Source organism: Zea mays, chromosome 10 (genome assembly GCF_902167145.1).
Source record: "Zea mays cultivar B73 chromosome 10, Zm-B73-REFERENCE-NAM-5.0, whole genome shotgun sequence".
Classification (NCBI taxonomy): Eukaryota; Viridiplantae; Streptophyta; class Magnoliopsida; order Poales; family Poaceae; genus Zea; species Zea mays.
Window position 1 is genome coordinate 139,079,095 of NC_050105.1, and position 21,926 is coordinate 139,101,020.

Consider the following 21,926-nt stretch of genomic DNA (forward strand, 5'->3'; position numbering starts at 1 on the left):
AGACCGCAGGGATGACACGTGGGGTCACGAGTGCAGCGACAGAGCGAACGCGTGGCGCGGAGTCACAGCGGCTGGCGTGCGGGTCCCGCAGAGCAGCGAGGGAAGGGAAATCGCGGTCGACACGCGTGAGGCTGCCCTGTGGGCCCAACGTGTCGACGCGCGCCGTCTCGAGCTAGGTCGTGCGGGTGAATTGGCCAAGTGGGCCAAATTCTGTTTCCCAGGCCCATCCGAGTTAAAAGCTCTTTTCTTTTTTTATATTTCTTCTTTCTTTTCTTTTCCTTTTTAATTTCTAGAATTCAATTTTGAATTCAATTTTAACTGTGAATTTATATTCATTTTAAATGTACAAGTTGAACCCAAATAAGGGGATCTAACTATTTCTTTATATTTATTTTCTTTATCTTTGTTTAGTATTCTTTCTTCTCTTTCTCAAATTCTTGCATTCTCTTTAGACCTTAAATTTCCATTTAGGGTATTAATATATTTCCTTTCACATTATTTTATGTTGTCACAAATGCACACAAAATAAAAATCTCAACATGATGCAATGATTTAGTGGCATTTACTTTATAATTATCTGTTTTAAAATATGGTGTTCACATGTGATGATGCATAAAGGTCAAACTCACATATAGATGAAGTGGAATTGTGTCCCCTTTCATATTATCTCATGCCAATTACAATTTGGGTATTACAGTTGGTCGTGCTCTCAAGAATGGTCATCCAAGGATAAGTGGTGGCTTCTTATTGACACAACAGGAAAACGGAAGAATTCCGACGGCTGTGTTATTTTCGACAGTACCAGGGGCAGCCATCGGAAATAATACCTACCGCCGATGGCTTCAAATGCCCTTCCGACATTAGGCCAAGTTATTTTTGACGGTTTAGGTCTTATTTCCGACGGCCTTAGCCATCGGAAATGTTATGTTTTACTGTTGTGTGAGCTCTATATCTTATACCATAAAATCTATAGGGATGAGGAAGTCATTTATTTTCATCGGAAGATAAATGCGCTAAATACAAGAAATATTGCATATATACTTCATCAAAATGTTTACAAACCATGCTCGAACAGATATACAAACCCATTCTGGGCAGGAATCGTTTTAGCTTAGGAACATTGCTATACACTTGTACAGCTACAAGAGACATGCTTCTTCAGTAGAGATTGTTGTAAGTGTAGAGTGTTGCTGCGATGGAGACTATGCAGATCACAAGAGGTGGCAGAAGAGTGACATTGAGAAGGAGGTCCGTGCCTAGATAACCGGCTGCAGTAATGGTGGCGTCTGCAACTACACGGGCCAACGTCCCGGCCTCTGTTGAAAGGAGTCCACCATTGTAGGTCCCTCGGGAAAGCCTTGACGACATCACTCGTGAAAGCAAGGACAGATTCACTCCTGTATGGTTTGGTATTAGGTGCGTGACTGATAAAATCAGTAGCGTGTGCTTAATTTAGGTTTTGCTGCACGTAATGCTTTGAAATGGTCGCACTCATCGCATATTAATTATAAACATACATACCTTCAAGCACCTCAGAAAATACAAATGTGATGAGAGCTGAAATGACATATTGCGGAATGGAGTAGTGAGGTGTGAAACGAAAGCTCATGATTATACCAATGAGAACCATGACTTCAGATGCCAGCAAAATTTGCCTGCAAAAGAGAAGGGAAACATTAGCAGCTGTTCATTATGCTTTAGAGTAAGTTTTAATTCCCTAAAACAACTGGTGATATGTCTGCAGAGCATGTCTCAGTTTAAGAGAAAAGCAGTGTCCAGAGAATATAAAAGTTTCCTATAGTATGTTTCATAGGAGTACAAAACTTACCTATCCTCAAACAAGTTCGTAATGTAGCTTCCAACGATTGCATTTACTGGAAGAACCGTTAATCCAAGAATCGCTAGAAAGATAGCCACAGAACTAGTAGACCAGCTAAAATAGTATGTGGTGACAACGCTTGATTCTGAGAGTAGTATCTCCATTGCGTACTTGAGCATGAAGTATATCAACAGCTGGGCCTGACAAACAACAAGATCATAAAGATATGAATACATAAGAAGGTAGATCCAACAAAGGTTGAAAGATGGTAAGGGCAGCTGAGCATGTAATGGTCCAAAGAAAAGGGCAGATGCATATGTAACTTGGATATGGCATGTCAAGGAAGCCGAAGTAGCTCAGTTGGTCAAGGCTATGGATGTAAACTCAGCCCACCCAAGTTCAAATCCTCGTTGAGATGAAATTGAGTGCCTATTTGTTCGTAAAAATAAAATGCAAAGTTCAAGTAGTAACTGAAATGCAAAATAAAAATAAAACTCAGCCCACCCAAGTTCTCAAGGCTATGGATGTAAACTCAGCCCACCCAAGTTCAAGTAGTAACTGAAATGTATTTACCTTACTATCTAAAGATACAATTATATTATATTATACTAGCTGAATGCTCGTGCGTTGCAACGGAAATATATAATACCAGTATACTACGATAACTTATATACAAAATATGTGTTATACCGTTATGAGAAAATGTTTCATAATCAATTTATGATTCTGGCCATACATAAATTTTGTTATTTATAATCTATCTGTTTCACCACTACATTGCAACCATCAGTATCATGCAGACTTCGATATATGTCACGATTTGCATGGTCTCATTATTAGAGAGCACGTTTCACACATACCGGAAGAAATTCTCTCGTACCTCGTTAGTCATCGGACACGTACCACCATACGCTTTTGCTTAAACAAAAAGGTAAGTGTGTGTGTTTGCAAGACTAATGGTCAAACATCGTATAACCATAAAGTTAGAATACTATATTAATATATTAAATAAATTAATCCAATAGACATAGATTAACCCAATTAACATAGGATAAATAAATATCTAATTATAAAAGTATGAAACATGGTATAATCAATGTTGTTACTGCGTAGTAAATATTCATACGAGACTAACACAACTGGAACGGTTCAATTTAGAATTAAAATGGGGAAGTTACGAATTTCCAAAGTTTCTATGTATTTGATATAGGATTAATTAGGAAATCAATTTTATTGTTGTTTTCATGACAAAACAGAGGTATTATGTGATAAAAAATAATATTATAGAATTATATAAATTAGAATGAACTCATTTGGATTTAATATGAAATTTCCATGAATTAAATGGGTTTCTGCAATTATTTTTAAACTGAAAATCAATTTCTAAACTCCTTTTCCCTATTTTCTTTATTTCCTGGACTGCGTCCCAAATTCCAGAAAGATCAAGGGCCAAACTATAAATGTTTTTCTAGACTCGGTGAGCATACAGAGTGGACGACGGGTTAAACACAAATAAAGTCTTAGTTGAAGTTGTACACAATTCAACATAAGTCACGTTGGCTAGAGGGTGGAAGGCTAGGCATTTTACTCAATAGATCCATGGTTCGATCTATCGTCTGAGTTCTCATCCTGCCTCTGTTCTACACCTAGAAGCAATGGTTGAGCTAGACCTTCCTCCAAGTTAGAATTTCCTTGGCGACCTATTTTCATAAGGAAATAAACATCTCAGAAAAGTTCCTGGCAATGGTTAAAAAAAACTCCAGGTGGCATACACATCCTGATTGTACAATAAGGTCAGATTCAAGTACCCCCTCCGTCCCAAAATAATAGTCGTTTTAGCTCTATATTTTTATGTCTATATTCATACATATGATTATGAGCATAGACATATATATACAGAACATATACATTAATTATTGTATGAATCCAATAAAAAGGTAAAATGAATTTTAATTTGCGATGAAGGAAGTATAATTCATGAAACAAAAATTGTTGCCATTTCAGTGTATGGTAAGCTTACCTGATTCTGATGGATGTTCATTGACCAAAGTTTTAGTGAAGTGTTCCGGCTCCTTGAATGTAAACCATAGCCACAGTAAGTAAATAAGCCAAGCAATGCACATAACCCATCCAGGCAATGTGCTCTGATTAAAAGTGATCGAGTATATCTTGAATTTAGTCTGGAGAAAACCAGCCAGAGCAGGCCCACATGCCATGCCAAGAGCGCTAGCACTAACGAACCCGGCAGAGGCTTGTAGCCTCATCTTGAGAGGCACACAGTCACTGATATAGCGACGGTTCACTGCTCTTGCAGAGCCTAACCTGCACATTGCATGTTGGCAAGCTCGATCACAGAGGCACCTTCAGAAAATCAAGAACCTTAAACAATATTGGCAGATTACTAGCACACAGGGAGAGAGGGATAAAACTAGTGAAGTTCTATAATGAGTCGTTTGGATCCCTTCATTCTAGATGAATTGGAATTCATTCAATAAAGCAATTTATTTAGCTTGAAATTTGACATTCCACCACTTGCCAAAGGTCAGCTATAAGTCTATCTCAAATTAATGGGGTGAAGGATAAGAAATAATTTTATGTATTAGTAGAATTGTCAAAGGTCAGCTATAAGTCTATCTCAAATTAATGGGTGAAGGATAAAAAATGATTTTATGTATTAGTAGAATTTGTTTCTACTCTGATGCTCTTCGACTCACTCCTTTATAGTAAAAATGTAGCACATAAATATCTATAATATCTTGCTAACAATTGTATACAAATATATTTTGCATAAAACCGAATTAGCTTAATTTATATATGCCTAAATTACTGTTATTAGAATGGAATTCAATTCCGATGATCCAAACGGGGCGTAAAGGAAATGGAAAAACAGATATTTTCATGCCAGTCTTGAGCTTTAAAATCCTTTATCTCCTTGTAAGCTAGACAGTTTCGATTTTTTTTTTGTTTTGTATATGCAGCAATATAAATTTTCTAGAACATGCCCTCGGCTTAAGAATCCTTAACTTGCATTTGCCATGCTAGTACTTTTCACTCAGATCAATGCTAGCTTACAAAAGTGAAACATAAATTAAGTGACATGGGGTGAATCGAGAAAATTGCATACCCGCATAACAGTCGTCCAATTAGGAGAACTGACAGTGAATTTAGATCAAATGCCAATGCATACAGCAGGTTTCCAAGAGACAGCACAATGCTACTGAATACAAGAGGTTTGAAGTAGGACTTATTTGACCAGGCGCTGAAGTAGACTGAGGAGAAAACTTGAGCGACTGCCATCGATCCAATAATTATACCACAGACAGTTGCAGCAGCCCCAAGGCTTACTGCATAGTCATCTGCAGTCGGCACAATGATATATGTATTCACCATGTAAAGGAATGTGTTCACTAGATTAAGCATCAGCGACATGAAATGGTAGCTCTGATCATCAACAAGGTCCTCTGACCCGCTTTGTGCATCTTCCTGGACAATAAGCGAGTGTTGTCCCAAGAATTGCATAAAATTCGTGGCATGCGTGAGCTTCTGTACTGCATGGTTTACTTGGTCTATAATAGGGTCCTGAATATAACAAAAAAGGCGACACATCACACCCTAGTTCATGTGGGAATATTATTCAAGCAGTTGCAGTTCTGATGTCAGAAAGAGCAAATGTAAAGGCTTTCATTTATAGAATCGCTAGAAAAAGATTTGAACTGAGAAGGGAATAGTGCAAATATAGTACCTTCAAAGTAACTGCTGGACGATCATAGATGGATACAAAGCTTCCTTCATGATGTTGCAGATATTCAAGGTTGCGCGATAATGCACCTACAACAGCTACAATTCCCTGCATCCGTAGGAGTGCATGATAAATAAAAGGTAGTGGTGGATTACTTTCCAAATGACGAAAGGAGAAAAAATCAATGGTCCCTAAAAATGCAAGAAAATTACCACTTGCTTAAAGACTTGCTGAAGCTGAGAATAAGGATGATTTGCGCGAGTGGTGACATAATAATCAGTGAACTTGTAGCCAAAGCGTTTATCAAATTTCTTTAGTATCTTGCGTATACCGGTAGCATTCACGTCAACAAAGCGGAGAAGCTTTATAAGATCAAGCCCGACTTCTCTGTATGCATCATGTAGCTGATAAACTTGTGATATGTCATACTCTTCCAGAGCAGAGCGTTTTTCTCCCAATTCCTCAATCCTACTGGCAAGATGGCCTTGTTGTTGTAGCAGAAAAAGCACGATTCTTTCAATCTTGAACAAGGAAATACATGTGTGTTTTAGCTCACAACTAAGAAAAACGATCCCAATTCACTAAGACTAAGTTTGTCGTATGACACTGTTCCAGTCCCTACAAGGCTACAAGTGACTACTGACAGAATAGACATGATGCTCAAAATCTTATATTATGATCATTTCAAGGGAAAGGCTTCTTTGTATACCTGGTCATCAAGAATCCTTGAAAACTCTTTAAGAACTTGTTCACGATCTTTCCCACCATGCTGGGTCTGTTGGACATATTGCTTTAACATTTTCTTCATCAGCTTGTAATTGATGTAGTATCTAGCAATGGAAAGACCAAAAGGCTGATAAGATTTCTGATAAGCTGTTAAACAAAATGACACTAGCTTGCATTAGCGGGGACTGACTTCATCGTTGTAGCGCAACGTATCAATTTGATAAGTGCTAGAAGTTGTTTAGTTTAATTAGAAAATTAACCAGATGACCATAGTAAGGATTGTGATATGGTGATCTACAGTTATATGGTGCATTAATGTATCCTAGTGGAGTGGGCATTAACGTATCAATTTGATGAAGGGATGGATCATTTCATAAGTACCAAAATAAAAGTCATACCCTTTCCATTCTTCCACTTGATCGGCCATCAATTTCTTTCCGAAATTAACCATCTTGACGTCACAAATAACAGTCTGAAACTGAAGATAAAGAATTTGATAGCCTGTTACAGAAAAAAAGATAATGCAGCCATAGGATAACACTATAATGCTATTTTGGCTATTATCACTCCTTTCTTCAAAGGGGGCGGGGAAAATAATCCTATTATTGCTAGTTTAGAAACCCAATTTCCCCAAGGGCCCGTTTGTTTCGTTGGAATTGAATTCCATTTTAATAATTATAATTTAGACAAAACTAATTAAGTTTATATATGTAATATATTTGTATATTATCCTAAATCATATGAGAGAGATAGTTATATACTACATTTATGTTATACAGGTGCAAGTAGAAAAATGTGCTATAAGTTGTACATCAGAAAAATAGCATGTAAATCTATAGAATCCATTTTCATCTCTCACCTCATGAATTTGAAGTAGGCTTATATGATAACTTTGGAAAGTAGTGGAATGTCATATTCTACAAAAATAGTCTATTCCATTAGTAAGATTCCAATTCCTCGAAATTAAAGGAAACAAACGGGGCCCAAGAGATTTTCCAAGTAAAAATGAACTAATTTCTCTTGGAAAAATAAGGTTTCCAAACTAGACTTATATAAGCAGACTTCATGAAAGCTACTTTTTTATATTTATTGATCGGTAAGCCTGCTTATATGCTTTTACTGAATTGGTGGTTGTCTTGCCATACAGCGGAAGGAAAGACAGCGATGTAAGACTAAGGTTTAGCCAATCATTAGTATACCCTCGCACAACCAAAACACAAATGATGGCCGCTGATGACACACTGTCCTTGTGCAATGTTTTCTATTCACTAAACAAGACAAGCGCGTCATTTGATTGTGCAATGTTAAGTCAACCGATAGATGGGCGACAGTGTTTTAGGGGGTCCTACTTTCTAGCTGTGTGCAGATAACTCAAGTCTGGCGCTCCATCCCTTCTCTCTTTAAACTATTGGTGGATCGAGAAATTCAACTATAATCACGAAATTCCAAACCTTCTGTCGAAGAGTTAATTGATCTTAAAAACCTCAAAAGTCTAGCTTAAACATCAAAATCTGAATCCCCGAACTTCCCACTTGGGGTTCTACCTTCTGACGATGGCGAGTGGGCAGGTGTGCGGGGTCAGCGGATCTTCCCAGGTGTTTGGTTCGCTGTCTAAGTTTAATTCTTCAATTCGAACGACTAACTTTAGTTAAAGTGTGGTACAATTAACCACGAACCAAACAGGCATCAGCTGCTGGAAGCTGTGGTCCTCTCTGGAGCAGGTTTACCATATCGGTAAAAAAAATGAACCTCAACAAGAAACGTGTTTCTCAGATTTCTCGGTTTTTTCATTTTTCTCAAAAAAGGACAAAATTTAGGAAAAAATAGTTCAAATTAATTAGAAAAATGTAGATTTTTTGTAGGTAATGACCAGAAGGAGCAGATGGTACAAACCGAATTCAAAACCGACAAATTTTTTGGCTGATAAGTAAAAAATCAGGTCCCACCGATAAACAAGATTCTCGGTTTTCTCGAAAATTTTTCGCCGAGTTATTTCCCTGCACTGCAGCACGCCGGTGTGGCGCCGTCGCGCCTGCCACGGTGGTGCGCACAAAGGCGTCGTCTGATACCGGCGACACAGACGTGTGCGAGGGTAGGACCGGGGGTCCATTCCTCACGTTGAGGCACGACGACGATGAAGGGCCTGGCGCGTACGTTGGACTTGGCACTGAGAGGAGGTAGGAGGAAGATGACGACGTAACGGGAAACACTCTGGTCGGTTGTCTTGTCCCGGATCGGACGGTTGCCCCCCCCCAACCCACACACACGTGCGGGAAGAATCAATGGTGGATGGATGAGCAAATGAAGAAGCGTTTTGTCGGCGTTTCGAGACCGGGGGGTCCCTGGCCCGACGAGTGAAATGTCGCCGCGTGCCCCAGCCCAGATGGGTCGGCGCGAGGCCGAGCGCGAAGGGGGGAGAAAGGTGGCCGGAGACGGGCGTGAGAGAGGTGGAAATCCCGCGACCTTCGTGTTCGTCCCGCGCCCAGGTCGGGTGCGCTTGCAGTAGGGGGTTACAAGCGTCCACGCGGGAGAGGGAGCGAGTGGCCTTACGCGAGCGCCTGTCTCGTCCTCGTCCCCGCGCGGCCCACCCTCTCTAAGAGGACTCTGGTCCTTCCTTTTATAGGCGCAAGGAGAGGATCCAGGTGTACAATGGGGGGTGTAGCAGAGTGCTACGTGTCTAGCGGAGGAGAGCTAGCGCCCTAAGTACACGCCATCGTGGCGGCCGGAGAGGTTTTGACGCCCGGTTCGTGTGGTGTCGTGGCCGTCGGAGGAGCGCTGGAGCCTGGAGGAAGGACAGTTGTCGGAGCTGTCGAGTCCTTGCTGACGTCCTCTTGCTTCCGTAAGGGAGCTGAGAGCCGCCGTCGTTACAGGGTGTGCGGGGCGCCATCATTGCCTATCTGGCGGAGCGAGCCAGATAGGACGCCGGTCTTGTTCCCCGTGGCCTGAGTCAGCTCGGGGTAGGGTGATGAAGGCGCCTCCTGTTGACGTGGCTGGTCTGCGCCCTAGATTGGGCGATGTGGAGGCTCCACCGAGGTCGAGGTCGAGTCTGTCTTCCGTGGCCGAGGTCGAGTCCGAGCCCCTGGGTCGGGCGAGGCGGAGACCGTCAGCTGAGGCCAGGGCTGAGTCCGAGCCCTGGGGTCGGGCGGAGCGGTGTTCGTCGTCTTCCGGGGCTGAGCCCAAGTCCGAGCCCTGGGTCGGGCGGAGCGGAGTTCGCCGTCTTCCGGGACTGAGCCCAAGTCCGAGCCCTGGGTTGGGCGGAGCGGAGTTCGTCGTCTTCCGGGGCTTAGCCCGAGTCCGAGCCCTGGGTCGGGCGGAGCGGAGTTCGCCGTCTTCCGGGGCTTAGCCCGAGTCTGAGCCCCGGGTCGGGCGGAGCGGAGTTCGCCGTCTTCCGGGGCTTAGCCCGAGTCCGAGCCCTGGGTCGGGCGGAGCGGAGTTCGCCGTCTTCAGGGGCTGAGCCCGAGTCCGAGCCCTAGGTCGGGCGAAGCGGAGCTTCCTATGGCGCTTGAGGCCGGGCCTGACTGCCTGTCAGCCTCACTCTGTTAAGTGGCACTGCAGTCAGTACGGCGCAGGCGGCGCTGTCCTTCTGTCAGACCGGTCAGTGGAGCGGCGAAGTGACTGCGGTCACTTCGGCTCTGTCGACTGAAGGGCGCGCGTCAGGATAAAGGTGTCAGGCCACCTTTGCATTAAATGCTCCTGCAATTTGGTCGGTTGGCGCGGCAATTTGGTCAGGGTTGCTTCTTGGCGAAGACAGAGCCTCGGGCGAGCCGGAAGTATGTTCGTCGCTGGAGGGGGACCTCGGGCGAGGCGGAGATTCTCCGGGGTCGGCTGCCCTTGCCCGAGGCTAGGCTCGGGCGAGGCGTGATCGAGTCCCTCGAATGGACCGATCCCTGACTTAATCGCACCCATCAGGCCTTTGCAGCTTTGTGCTGATGGGGTTACCAGCTGAGAATTAGAAGTCTTGAGGGTACCCCTAATTATGGTCCCCGACACGTTTGGTTTTTAGGGATTATTATTTTATTCCATTTTTAATATCTAAATTTGCCAAATATATAGAAACCAAAGTTCTATTTTAGTTAACATATTTGATAATTTATGGACTAAAATAAAATAAAATGATGAGACTAAAAATTAGTCGCTACAATCTAAACACTCCAAAAATATCAAGATGGATTGATTGACATCAGCAATAATTGACTGGACACCGGGTCCAGGTGTAAGCTACAAGTTGATAAGCCAGCTGGCAGCAAATAAGACGAAGCAGCATCTGACTTGGCAACGAGAATTTTGGCCCCTTTGCAGCTAGAGAAGCTCGTCTGGAACACGGAAGCGCTAGGAGGCCAGAGAACTTGCACAGAACTTGTCTCTTTTGTGACGGTGTTATCTGGCTCGCAAGCTCTGTTTTGTCTCGAGCGATCGTTTTGGGTTGACGAATCAAAGAGAAAGGCAAGATGTGTTTACTTTTCTTCCCTCCTTATATTAGGACCTTTACATGTTTGTTGGGACTTGGGAGCTGAGACAAGGAAAGCTCTGTGATGGCAGGGATTATGGGAGCGAGCCATGAGATTAAGCGCTAGAAACAAAAGAAGGATAGATGCAAAAAGGCATGCATAGCAGGTAGCAGCCATGCGCAAAGCTGTAGTAGCTACTAGCTATAACTAGATCAACGAACAACCTAGGCTGCCCTCTGAACTGAACGGGCGCTGGTCCAGACAGAGGCCAGGCCAGGCCAGGACATGGCTCTCGTCTAGCGTTTCTCTGTGAATCTCGTGGTCTCGTCGCCGGCGTCTCATGTTGGATCGAATGGATGAGACGGCAAAGAGAAGAAGAGCACGCACGCAGAGAGAAACAGGGAGCTGCAGCATCCATGAACAGCCTGTTGGGTCTATGCTTCGTCGCCGAAGGTCTTATAAAGAGAAGTGATCCTCGGATGAAGCTGTTCGTACAAGATAGCCGAAGATGCCTCTTCGCAGAGCTTCGGCATTACAAACCGACTTAAAGATAGAATGACCTTTTAGTCCATAAAGGTCTGAGTCAACGTTGTAAGTTCTTATAAGGGGCATACTTGTAATTCCTCACAGGCTGCGTCCTGTGCCTATAAATAGTGAACAGTATTCCGTTACTGTTCACGCATTCTGATTTTTGCAATCGCATTTCTCGGAATACAACCTTTGTCAAGGCATAGGTATCATTGTATTTTATGATTCAATACATTAAGTGAATATTATATTATGCATCTGTGAATCATTTATCCATTCTTACCTTTTTTACTTTGCATTATTCTATAACGTTTATTGAAAGTTTATTACGAAGGTTCAACTTCGTAATAAGACGCTTATCAACCTTCGTCTAAGATCCATTATCCCAAAGGGTTTAATGCTTCACGGACGAAGGACAAAATCATTTAACATTTTATGTTGCCTTGTTCTTAATTCATAGCATTTGAGAACAAATCCCCAACATTGGCGCCCACCTCCGGTGAACTCACTTCCACTTTTTGAGCTGATGGCTTCGTTCAACAACCAAGCTGGAGTTACTTCGGACCCGAAGCTGGTGCTCCCGATCACAGGTGGCTCGTCCTCAGAGCCAGCTAACAAGAAGCAGAAGAAGGAAGCACAGAGAAGAGTACAGCATGTTGGGGTGCAAGGACCCTTCATCAAATCAAGATGGTCTCACATTCCTATTACCTTCTCTCAAGAGGACCTTCAGCTCAAAGATTACCCACACAACGATGCCATGGTTATCTCTTGTGTTATCAAAGGATTTCTGGTTCACAATGTCTTGGTCGATACAGGCAGTGCAGCTGACATCATATTTGCTAAAGCCTTCAGACAAATGCAAGAGCCAGAAGATAAGATTCATGATGCTACACATCCTCTTTGTGGCTTCGGAGGAAGACAGATTGTAGCACTGGGCAAGATCACCATGTCAGTCACCTTCGGATTCATCAACAACACTAGAACTGAGCAAGTTGTGTTTGACATTGTTGACATGGAATATCCTTACAATGCAATTATTGGTCGTGGTACTCTTAATGCCTTCGAAGCAATCCTTCATCCTGCCTATCTTTGCATGAAGATACCTTCGGATCAGGGACCCATTGCTATCCATGGAAGTCAAGAAGCTGCAAGAAGGGCCGAGGGCAATTGGACTGACTCAAAAGCAATCCATAACATAGATGGAGCTGAAGCTTGTGAACAGTACAAGTTCAGGAGGGAGAAAGCAGCTTCAGCAGACCAGCCGAAGCCTATGCTCTTATGTGAGGACATAGCAGAGCAGAAGGTGCTGTTAGGATCTCAGTTATCCGAAGAGCAAGAGAAAACCTTGATAAGGTTTTTGTTCAATAACAAGGATGTTTTTGCATGGTCAGCCAATGATCTTTGTGGAGTTAATAGAGATGTTATCGAGCACTCGCTCAATGTTGATCCATCCTTCAGACCCAGAAAGCAAAGGCTTCGGAAAATGTCAGATGATAAGGCCGAAGGTGCTCGTAACGAAGTCAAAAGACTCCTTAGTGCAGGAGTTATTAGAGAGGTGAAGTACCCAGAATGGCTGGCTAACACTGTTATGGTAAAAAAGGCCAATGGCAAGTGGCGAATGTGCATCGATTTTACAGATCTTAACAAGGCTTGTCCGAAGGATGAATTCCCTCTACCAAGGATAGACTCTTTAGTTGATGCAGCAGCTTCGTCAGAGCTCATGAGTCTGTTAGACTGCTATTCAGGCTATCACCAAATTTGGATGAAGAAGGAAGATGAGCCGAAGACTAGCTTCATTACTCCAAGTGGCACATATTGCTATCTTCGGATGCCTGAGGGGCTCAAAAACGCTGGAGGAAGTTTCAGCCGAATGACTGCGAAGGTTCTTCAATCTCAAATAGGCAAAAATGTGCTAACCTATGTTGATGACATCATTGTCAAAAGCACGAAGCAGGAAAATCATATTGCCGATTTGCAGGAGACCTTTGCCAGTTTCAGGCAAGCTGGTTTAAAGTTAAATCCAGAAAAATGTGTCTTCGGAGTGAAGAAGGGAAAATTTCTTGGATGCTTAGTTTCAACAAAGGGAATTGAAGCCAATCCAAGTAAAATTGAAGCTATACTTCGGATGGAGCCACCAACTACAAAGAAGGGGGCTCAAAGATTGACAGGAAGATTGGCATCTCTCAATAGATTCATATCTAGATCAGCAGAGAGAAATTTACCATTCTTCGAAGTGCTGAAGTCGGCCGAAGTCTTTCAATGGGGCTCAATCCAGCAGAAGGCTTTCGAAGAACTGAAACAGTATTTGATAGATCTAACAACACTGACTCCACCAATGCCAGGGGCTCCTTTATTATTATATGTGGCAGCTTCGCACTCAGCGGTAAGTGCAGCGCTTGTCCAAGAGAAGCTTGATGGTCAAGTCAGAAGGCAGGCCCCAATATATTTTGTCTCCGAAGTCCTTAGTTTATCAAAGAAAAATTATACAGAGTTGGAGAAGATACTGTATGCTGTCTTGATGGCCTCCAGGAAGCTTCGGCACTATTTCCAAGCTTACAACATAATTGTTCCTTCTTCGCAACCTCTGAAGGATATTATGAGAAACCGAGAAGCTACTGGAAGGATTGGAAAATGGGCTGCAGAGCTCAATGAATTTTGTATTGAATATGTTCATAGATCTTCGATTCAGTCACAGGCACTGGCAGACTTTATTGCTGATTGGACGCCAGGGGCTCAGGAGGAGGAAACAAATAAAGACAACGAAGCCTGGACAGTGTTTTGTGATGGATCTTGGGGAACCTTCGGAGCAGGAGCGGCTGCTGTGTTGGTTTCACCTTCCAAAGTCAAAACTTGTTATGCAGCAAAGCTTGATTTTAATTGCACAAACAACATTGCTGAGTACGAAGCATTGATTCTAGGTCTTCGAAAGTTAAAAGCAATGGGAATCAGAAGAGCCATACTTAAAACTGATTCCCAGGTTGTTTCAGGTCATGTTGACAAAAGTTGCAAGGCTAAGGATCCGAAGCTTGAAAAATATCTGGATATGGTTCGAAGAGTTGAAGCTTCCTTCGAAGGGTTTTCTGTCAAAAATATCCCTAGAGGACGAAATGAGCATGCTGATTTGCTAGCTAAGTCAGCAGCACAGGGGCTGCCTTTACCTTCGGATGTATTTTTCGAAACAATAAAAGCACCTTCGGTGGAACTTCTTGAAAGAGCAGTTCTTAATATATCTCCTGTTTTTAGCGAAGATTGGAGAACCGAGATCATCTCTTACCTTCAGGGTAAGTTTCTTTCAGATGACGAAGCTTATAACAAGAGGATAGAAGCAAGAGCTCGCCCATATGTCATGATAGAAGGGGAGTTGTATAAACATGGAGTTTGTGCTCCGCTGCTTAAATGCTTATCTAGAACCGAAGGTATAGAGTTAATGAAAGAAATACATGCAGGCCTGTGTGGATCTCACATTGGATCTAGGCCGTTACTCGGAAAAATTTTCCGTCAAGGGTTTTATTGGCCGAAGGCAGCTTCAGATGCAGCAGAATTGGTTCAAAAGTGCGAAGGTTGTCAGAAATGTGCAAGAGATCGAAAACAACCTTCGTCCTTGACACAGCTCATACAACCCACTTGGCCATTGCAAAGGTGGGGCCTTGACTTGTTAGGTCCGTTACCACCAGCCCAAGGGAACCTGAGATATGTTGTGGTAGCTGTGGAATATTTTTCTAAATGGATTGAGGCGAAGCCTTTAGCCACAATAACTTCGGCTACCATCCAAAAATTTTTCTGGCAGAATATTGTTTGTCGTTTTGGGGTGCCAAAGGCTATCACTGTGGACAATGGAACACAGTTTGACTCCGAAGCTTTCAGGGATTTCTGTGACCAAATTGGTACGAAGATCCATTTCGCATCAGTCAGGCACCCGGAATCAAATGGACTCGTTGAAAGAGCCAACGGCATTATAATGACAGGAATAATGAAGCTAATCTTCAATCAACCTAGAGGAAAATGGCCAGATCAGCTAACCAAAGTGGTGTGGAGCCACAACACGACAACATCAAGATCTACAGGCTTCACTCCATTCAAGTTGTTATTCGGTGACGAAGCAATAACTCCAGAAGAAGCTAAAGCCGGATCAATAAGGATAGTAGCTTCGGCAGAATCAGATTCCGAAGCTGCTTATTCTATAGAAAAAGATGCTTTAGAAGGGATCAGACTGCAAGCCGTGGAGAATATTAATAAATATCAAGCTGAAACAGTCAAATGGCGGGATAGAAAGGTTCGGCTAAAAAATATTGAGCCAGGGCACTTGGTGCTTCGGAGGGTGGCCAACCCGGAAACAGTGGGCAAATTACAGTTGAAATGGGACGGGCCTTTCTTAGTAGCATCTTCGTCAAGGCCCGGTTCATACAGATTGAAAGATATGGACGGCAATGACATTCCTAGATCTTGGAATGCGGATGAGCTTCGGCGATATTATGTATAATTCGATGTAATTTTTCATATTTTTTATTTTTTTTTTCTTTCATGGCACCCTTTTCCTTTCCAAAGGGGGAGAAAGGTTTTTAATGGGGCCAGCATATGTAATTTCCTTTTCTAGTCTTATAAGAGTAAAATCCCCCAAAGAATGTAAATGTAAAAGCTGAGAGCGCACCATCGAGTGCCAAAAAAGTAAAAACGAAGAAGCTCCAAAGACGTTCCTAAGGGAATGCAGAGCTTATACCGCCTAAGTAAAAGGCGAAGAAGCTCCAAAGACGTTCCTAAGGGAATGCAGAGCTTACAGCGAAAAGTCAACGCTGATTCCGCCAAAAGTAAAGGCGAAGAAGCTCCAAAGACGTTCCTAAGGGAATGCAGAGCTTATACCGCCTAAGTAAAAGGCGAAGAAGCTCCAAAGTCGTTCCTAAGGGAATGCAGAGCTGAGGTGTGAATGTTTTCAAGAAAATAATGGCTATGAGTATGGCTTCGGATACGTGTTTGGCCATTCATTTGCACATCACATTACATCATAGCATTTGCATTCATAAACATTCATCTAGGCATATGTAGGATAATCATCTTCATCACATAAAATGGTTGCTTCGGCAAGAAGAGAAAAAAGAAAGGGAAAAATTTCTACGGAGGAGAGCTTCGGAAAAAAGGAAAATGTTGTTTTCTATGCTTCGTTGCGTACGAAAAGAAGGGAAGGTGTTTTTTCTCCTTCGGCTCAAAAAAGAAAATTTCGTCCACATCGAAGCATTTATCATACATCAGTGAAAGGTTAAGGGTATATTACAAGGTATGAACAGCATACATTAAAAACAAGTTTTTGTTTACATTTATAAAAGTTATCTCAAAAAGTTTTTCAAGTATTGTCTGCAGTCTACTATCTAAATCTCCAAGGAGCTTCGGCTTCGGCGTTATTTTTGATCATCAGCTTCGGCTTCGTCATTCTACATGAATAAGGTCGTTGGAAGTCAGAATCAAGTTTACAAGAAAAGGTAAGCACAAGGTATGATTTCTTACTGGATCAAGGTGGCTACGAGCTTCGTCTCCAGCTTTCTCTCGACCACCTTTTGTCCATATCATTTTTATGAATCGATTTGAGATGCTTCGGGCGAGATCAGGGATGTCATCCAGGATTGATGGTGACAAAGTGAAATTTGGCCTGTTGACAATTCTCCCATGATCACAGCCAGCCTTCAGGAATGCTGCAGCTGTCCCTCGAGAAGCTACCCAGGCACAGAAGTCACCATGCCCAGCTATGACTTCGACGAGCTCGTCAATCTCCCCCTCAATGTGTTCGAAGGTTTTTGGTAGATCTTCAGCTGATGGGGTAAATTTTTCGCTGCTGGCTCCAACTGAGTGAAAAATCTTTCTTAGTCGTTGAATACAATTATTGCTAAATTCAAGGCATTTTTTTTGAAGATTTGTCAGTAGTTTTCTCAAATCCGAATTTTGCTGAGCTTCGGCTTCAAGTTTTGCCTTGAGATCTTGTTTTTCTTGTTCGAACTGCTCAGACTGGCGGAGAAGCTTCATGTTCAGTTCTGATATTTTTGCTTCAGCTTCCGCCAGTAAACCTTCGGCTGCCTGGAGCTCAAAGTTCTTTTTCTCAAAAGCATCTGATTGCTCTTTTATTTTGTTTTCCAAATTTCCAATTATAACTTCATGCTTTTTATCTTCAAGATCTTGCTGCATTTGCAAGGCTTTGCTCAATAGCATACTCTACATAAACATAACCTTCGTCAGACATGTTTTTATTAGAAGTAATAAAAGTTAAGGGACAAGTCATTCACCTTGAAGTTGGAGTAAAATAAACTACCAACGACGTGTTGTCGTCGGTAACGGCTGATGTCCGTCTCTAGCTTCGGGAATCCAATATTCCTGGACAGAGTGCTGATGATTTTGGCCCCTGTTTGGTCTCGAATACACTCTAATTTCTCATCATCAACACCTCCGAAGAGGAGTGCCCCAGGTTTGTATCCACAGGATTGGGCATACTCTTTAAGCTCTTCTATTTCAGCTTTTGTTAAATGTTCTCCAATTAAGTTTTGGAACGTAAAGGCTTTGTTTTCCGAAGTTTCATCAGCAATTTCTTTTCCTTTCTTTGACGCTGCGGTCACGGCCTCTTCGGCAGCAGTGGTAGCTTCTTCTGCAGCCATGTTTAGTAACATTTGGTCAATATGTTCAATTGTGCTTTCCAAATTCAAATCTTCAGCTGAGGTAACTTCGGCGGCTGCGGCCTCCGAAGGTGCAATTTCAATATCTGCCCCCTCTGCTGCTGCTCGTGTTTTTTGGGCCGAAGCTCTTGGTGGTGTTTTATCAATTACCTCTGTTACGGTAATAATTCTTTGTTTCTTCCCCTTGATTGTTTTCCTCGATTTCTCAGGCTCCTTGTCCTTCTGAAAAAACTTAGTCAGTTGAGGACCCAGTGGGCTTAGCTTCGCAGGTAAGGATTCAGTCATTACCTTCAGAATTTCTTCAACAACAGCAGCAGAAGGTGATGCGGGGGTTTCTTTTGCTTCGGATATTTGTTGCTTCGGAGAAGAAGTTTTCTTTTTCTTTGGAATTTTCTTCTTTACTGGCTCTTTTTCACCTTCATCTAAGGCTTCAGTTGCCCTTTTTCTCTTTTGGCCTCCGGCACCTTTGTTCAGATCTTCGTAGTCTGGGTATTCGAAACCCAAGGCGTCCAACACTCGATTTAGCCTTCGTTTCGGACGGGTGCCGAAGGCTGCGGTCATCAATTGATCTTCCTTTTTTGAATAATTGCCAAGTATCTCGTTGCACATCACTTCAATCGTATCCAGCCACTCTTGGCAAGGAGCTTTAAAGTATTTTTTAAATTTGAAGTAGTAAGGCAAACGTACAAGTTCACCTTTTTTCTTTTCCCCCTTCAGCTTCGGCATTTCCCACTCTTTTACACTAGGAAAAACTTGGAAAGCCAAGAACTCCTGAACCAGGTCTCTTGTACTAATATGCTCTGCAACAATTCTGAATTCATCCATTGCTTTTTGTGTGGTACCGTCTACTGACATGTTGCAGAGAGGCCGAGTTTCTCCGAAGATTAGTTCGAGTGGACTTTGCACGAGTTTTTCCTTGTCATCATCAACCTTAACATAGAACCATTCTGATTTCCACCCAGCTGCCCATTTGCTTCGGTAGCTGATCACAGGATACTTCGTAGTTTTCCGATAAGCAAAATTATAACAACCAAAGTTCTCATGTAAACCATCCTTTCTAGCCTTTGTCTGATAGTGCAGTTCGTGAACTCGGCAGAAGCTGTCAGCAAATGGTTCCATCGCCTGGCTTCGGAGTGCCCAGATATAAACATTAAGCCTAACGATAGCGTTAGGAGTTAGTTGGTGAAAATAGATTCCAAAATTTTTCAATATCTCTGCAATAATCCCATGGAGGGGGAATCTTAATCCAGCTTTTAGGAAGCTCTTAAAAATAACAATCTCATCTTTCTCCGGCTTCGGGGTAGTCTCTTCTCCCCCGAAGCGTAATAGCTTCTTTTGATTTTCAGTAAAATAGCCTGATTTTACCATCTTGGACAGATCAGCCTTCGAAACAGTAGATTTCCCGAAGTCCAAATGACTGGGTTTGCTTGGCGTGGCAAGGTGATAATCATCTTCGGGGTCAGTTTCCCCAGCATCTTCTCCTTCTGCTTCAGCAATAGCTTGTTCCGCATCATCATCAGGAATCTTCTCCGAAGTCACTAACCCGGATCGTTGCATGGCTTCGGAGATAGGGACAGTCTCCGAAGCTTCAGTTTCGTCCCCCTCACGCTCAACCCTAGCTGTAGAGCGAACTCTGGCCATTTAATTATGAACTTGTGAAACTTTAATACTTTTTTCTCCGAAGCAGGCTTCAAGATGGAGCTTCGTGCAAATCTGACAAACAAGCTTCGGCGATGGTTAAAAATTTTGGCAGCAAAACAGTGCAAATAGCAGTAAATGCTGTGGTAACTTCACACCTACTCGTCTGTTTATATAGTGCCGCAGGTAAGAAGGTGAAGCGTCAGGAGTTTTACACCAGGCGGACACTCGCTCGCACTCGCTGTACGGTGGACCGCAGTGACCGAACAGTAGCTCTGCAAGGTGGGGCCGCTGCGCGCAGGGAAATCGAATCGTTTCTCGACAACGAGCTCAGGGAAGGTGTTTTTTGAGACCTTCGGCGCTCTGAAGCTTAAGAAACTTTTTTCACGGATCAAGCTCGTTACGAAAAACGATCTAGCACCGCGAAAGGGGCTACTGTTGGGTCTATGCTTCGTCGCCGAAGGTCTTATAAAGAGAAGTGATCCTCGGATGAAGCTGTTCGTACAAGATAGCCGAAGATGCCTCTTCGCAGAGCTTCGGCATTACAAACCGACTTAAAGATAGAATGACCTTTTAGTCCATAAAGGTCTGAGTCAACGTTGTAAGTTCTTATAAGGGGCATACTTGTAATTCCTCACAGGCTGCGTCCTGTGCCTATAAATAGTGAACAATATTCCGTTACTGTTCACGCATTCTGATTTTTGCAATCGCATTTCTCGGAATACAACCTTTGTCAAGGCATAGGTATCATTGTATTTTATGATTCAATACATTAAGTGAATATTATATTATGCATCTGTGAATCATTTATCCATTCTTACCTTTTTTACTTTGCATTATTCTATAACGTTTATTGAAAGTTTATTACGAAGGTTCAACTTCGTAATAAGACGCTTATCAACCTTCGTCTAAGATCCATTATCCCAAAGGGTTTAATGCTTCACGGACGAAGGACAAAATCATTTAACATTTTATGTTACCTTGTTCTTAATTCATAGCATTTGAGAACAAGTCCCCAACACAGCCGATCGAGGAATTATTGGGTCAAGCAACTCACACCTTGAGTAGAAATCTCTCCCTTCGCCGCCGCCGGCCGCCGGCCGCCCCTCCGCGCGCGGACAATTGCTCTTTCGGCCGCGGATAGAATTAGATGAACATCAGCAAACGCGAGCGAGCATACGCGGTGGCGCGCCAAACCTGCAACGGATCAGCACCTTCTGCCCTGCGTCATAGAGATTAATAATTTAGGACGCACCATCCAATCAAGCAAGAAACTGGGAAAGAAACGCATCCATGAGTGAGTGGTCAGGTGGCACGTGCGGAGAGGGCAGAGGTTACTCACGCGTGGAGGACGAGGCACACACAGTGCGGTGCGAGGACGGGTGTGCGGCGGCAGCACAGCAGCGGCCGGCCGGAGGCGTGCAATGGCGCAGCTACTGCCGTGCGCGCGCCCGTGCTGCTGTCCAGTCCAAGACAGGAGGCGAGCGGGCGGGAGGAAGGCCCGCCGGGACAGTGGTGGGTATTTATAGCTCGCGCGATCAGGTCAGGGTCTCAGCTAGCTAGGCGAGGAAGAATGAAGAGACAGATGGTTGAAGCATCATATTTGTTGCTCTGAGCTAGCTGTGCTGTGGCTTGTGGCGGAGACGGCACTTGCGGTCGCGTCGCGCCTGCGGCCTGCGGTGGCGACGTGCTCATGTGCTCGCGTGGCGGGCGTGGAAGATTCGGCCTGCATCGCCTAGCGGACAGGGTTTTACCGGGTCTGGCTTGTCCTCCTCCCTCGAATTTCCTCTTTCCGTCGCAAGTAAAAAGGATAGCAACGAACAATTTCTCGTCGGATTTTAGCTCTTTTTCCTTGTTCTCGTTACTAAAAAAATTCACACGGAGATCCTCAGGAACAGTTGCGCGGGTATTTTTTTCCCATCCCCGTTCTCCGTGGAGATAAATCCCCATCAAGATTCTCGCGCCCGCTTAAATTATAAATAGGACGCACTTTATATGTTATTAATATAAAACATTGTCACTTATACACAGTGTCAGAATATAAGAAATCATTATGTGTACATCAAGATAAACACACTTGTACAATGAGTGATCTCTTGACAATATAATTATTTACTAGTTGAGTGCCCGTGCGTTGCAACGGAAACATATAATACTACGGTACTGTTATGAGAAAAGATTTCTTAATACATTTGTGATCCTATCCATACATAAATTTTGTTATTTTAATCTAGTTGTTTCACCACTACATTGCAACAATCAGTACCATACAGACTTTTATATATGATATTTAGGTACACATGTGTTACTACGATTTTTAAATGAATTACCTTGTAATTGATTCAAAAGATCCATAGCGATAGTACGTAAGCTTACCA

The 21,926-nt window shown here is 43.1% G+C and overlaps 1 protein-coding gene across 1 annotated transcript; it reads right to left on the reverse strand.

Moving 5' to 3' along the window:
• Positions 1-1,018: 1,018 nt before the first annotated feature.
• Positions 1,019-21,299, reverse strand: LOC103641951 (SPX domain-containing membrane protein OsI_17046). The gene is made up of 12 exons (XM_020546117.1): positions 20,891-21,299; positions 20,608-20,770; positions 6,683-6,762; positions 6,268-6,388; positions 5,771-6,079; positions 5,562-5,666; positions 4,944-5,398; positions 3,840-4,141; positions 3,413-3,519; positions 1,829-2,061; positions 1,522-1,655; positions 1,019-1,397 (listed from the first exon to the last, which is right to left on the reverse strand). The coding sequence occupies exons 3-12, from the start codon at positions 6,733-6,735 to the stop codon at positions 1,159-1,161; spliced, it is 2,058 nt and encodes a 685-aa protein (XP_020401706.1). The 5' UTR covers positions 6,736-6,762; positions 20,608-20,770; positions 20,891-21,299; the 3' UTR covers positions 1,019-1,158.
• Positions 21,300-21,926: the final 627 nt, after the last annotated feature.

Coding starts and splice junctions, on each gene's coding strand:
- LOC103641951 (XM_020546117.1), bottom strand. CDS start 6,735: ATGGTTAATTTCGGAAAGAAATTGATGGCCGATCAAGTGGAAGAATGG. Junction 4,142..4,943: donor ATTGGACGACTGTTATGCGG/GTATGCAATTTT, acceptor TGCAATGTGCAG/GTTAGGCTCTGCAAGAGCAG. Junction 1,398..1,521: donor ATTTTCTGAGGTGCTTGAAG/GTATGTATGTTT, acceptor CAAACCATACAG/GAGTGAATCTGTCCTTGCTT.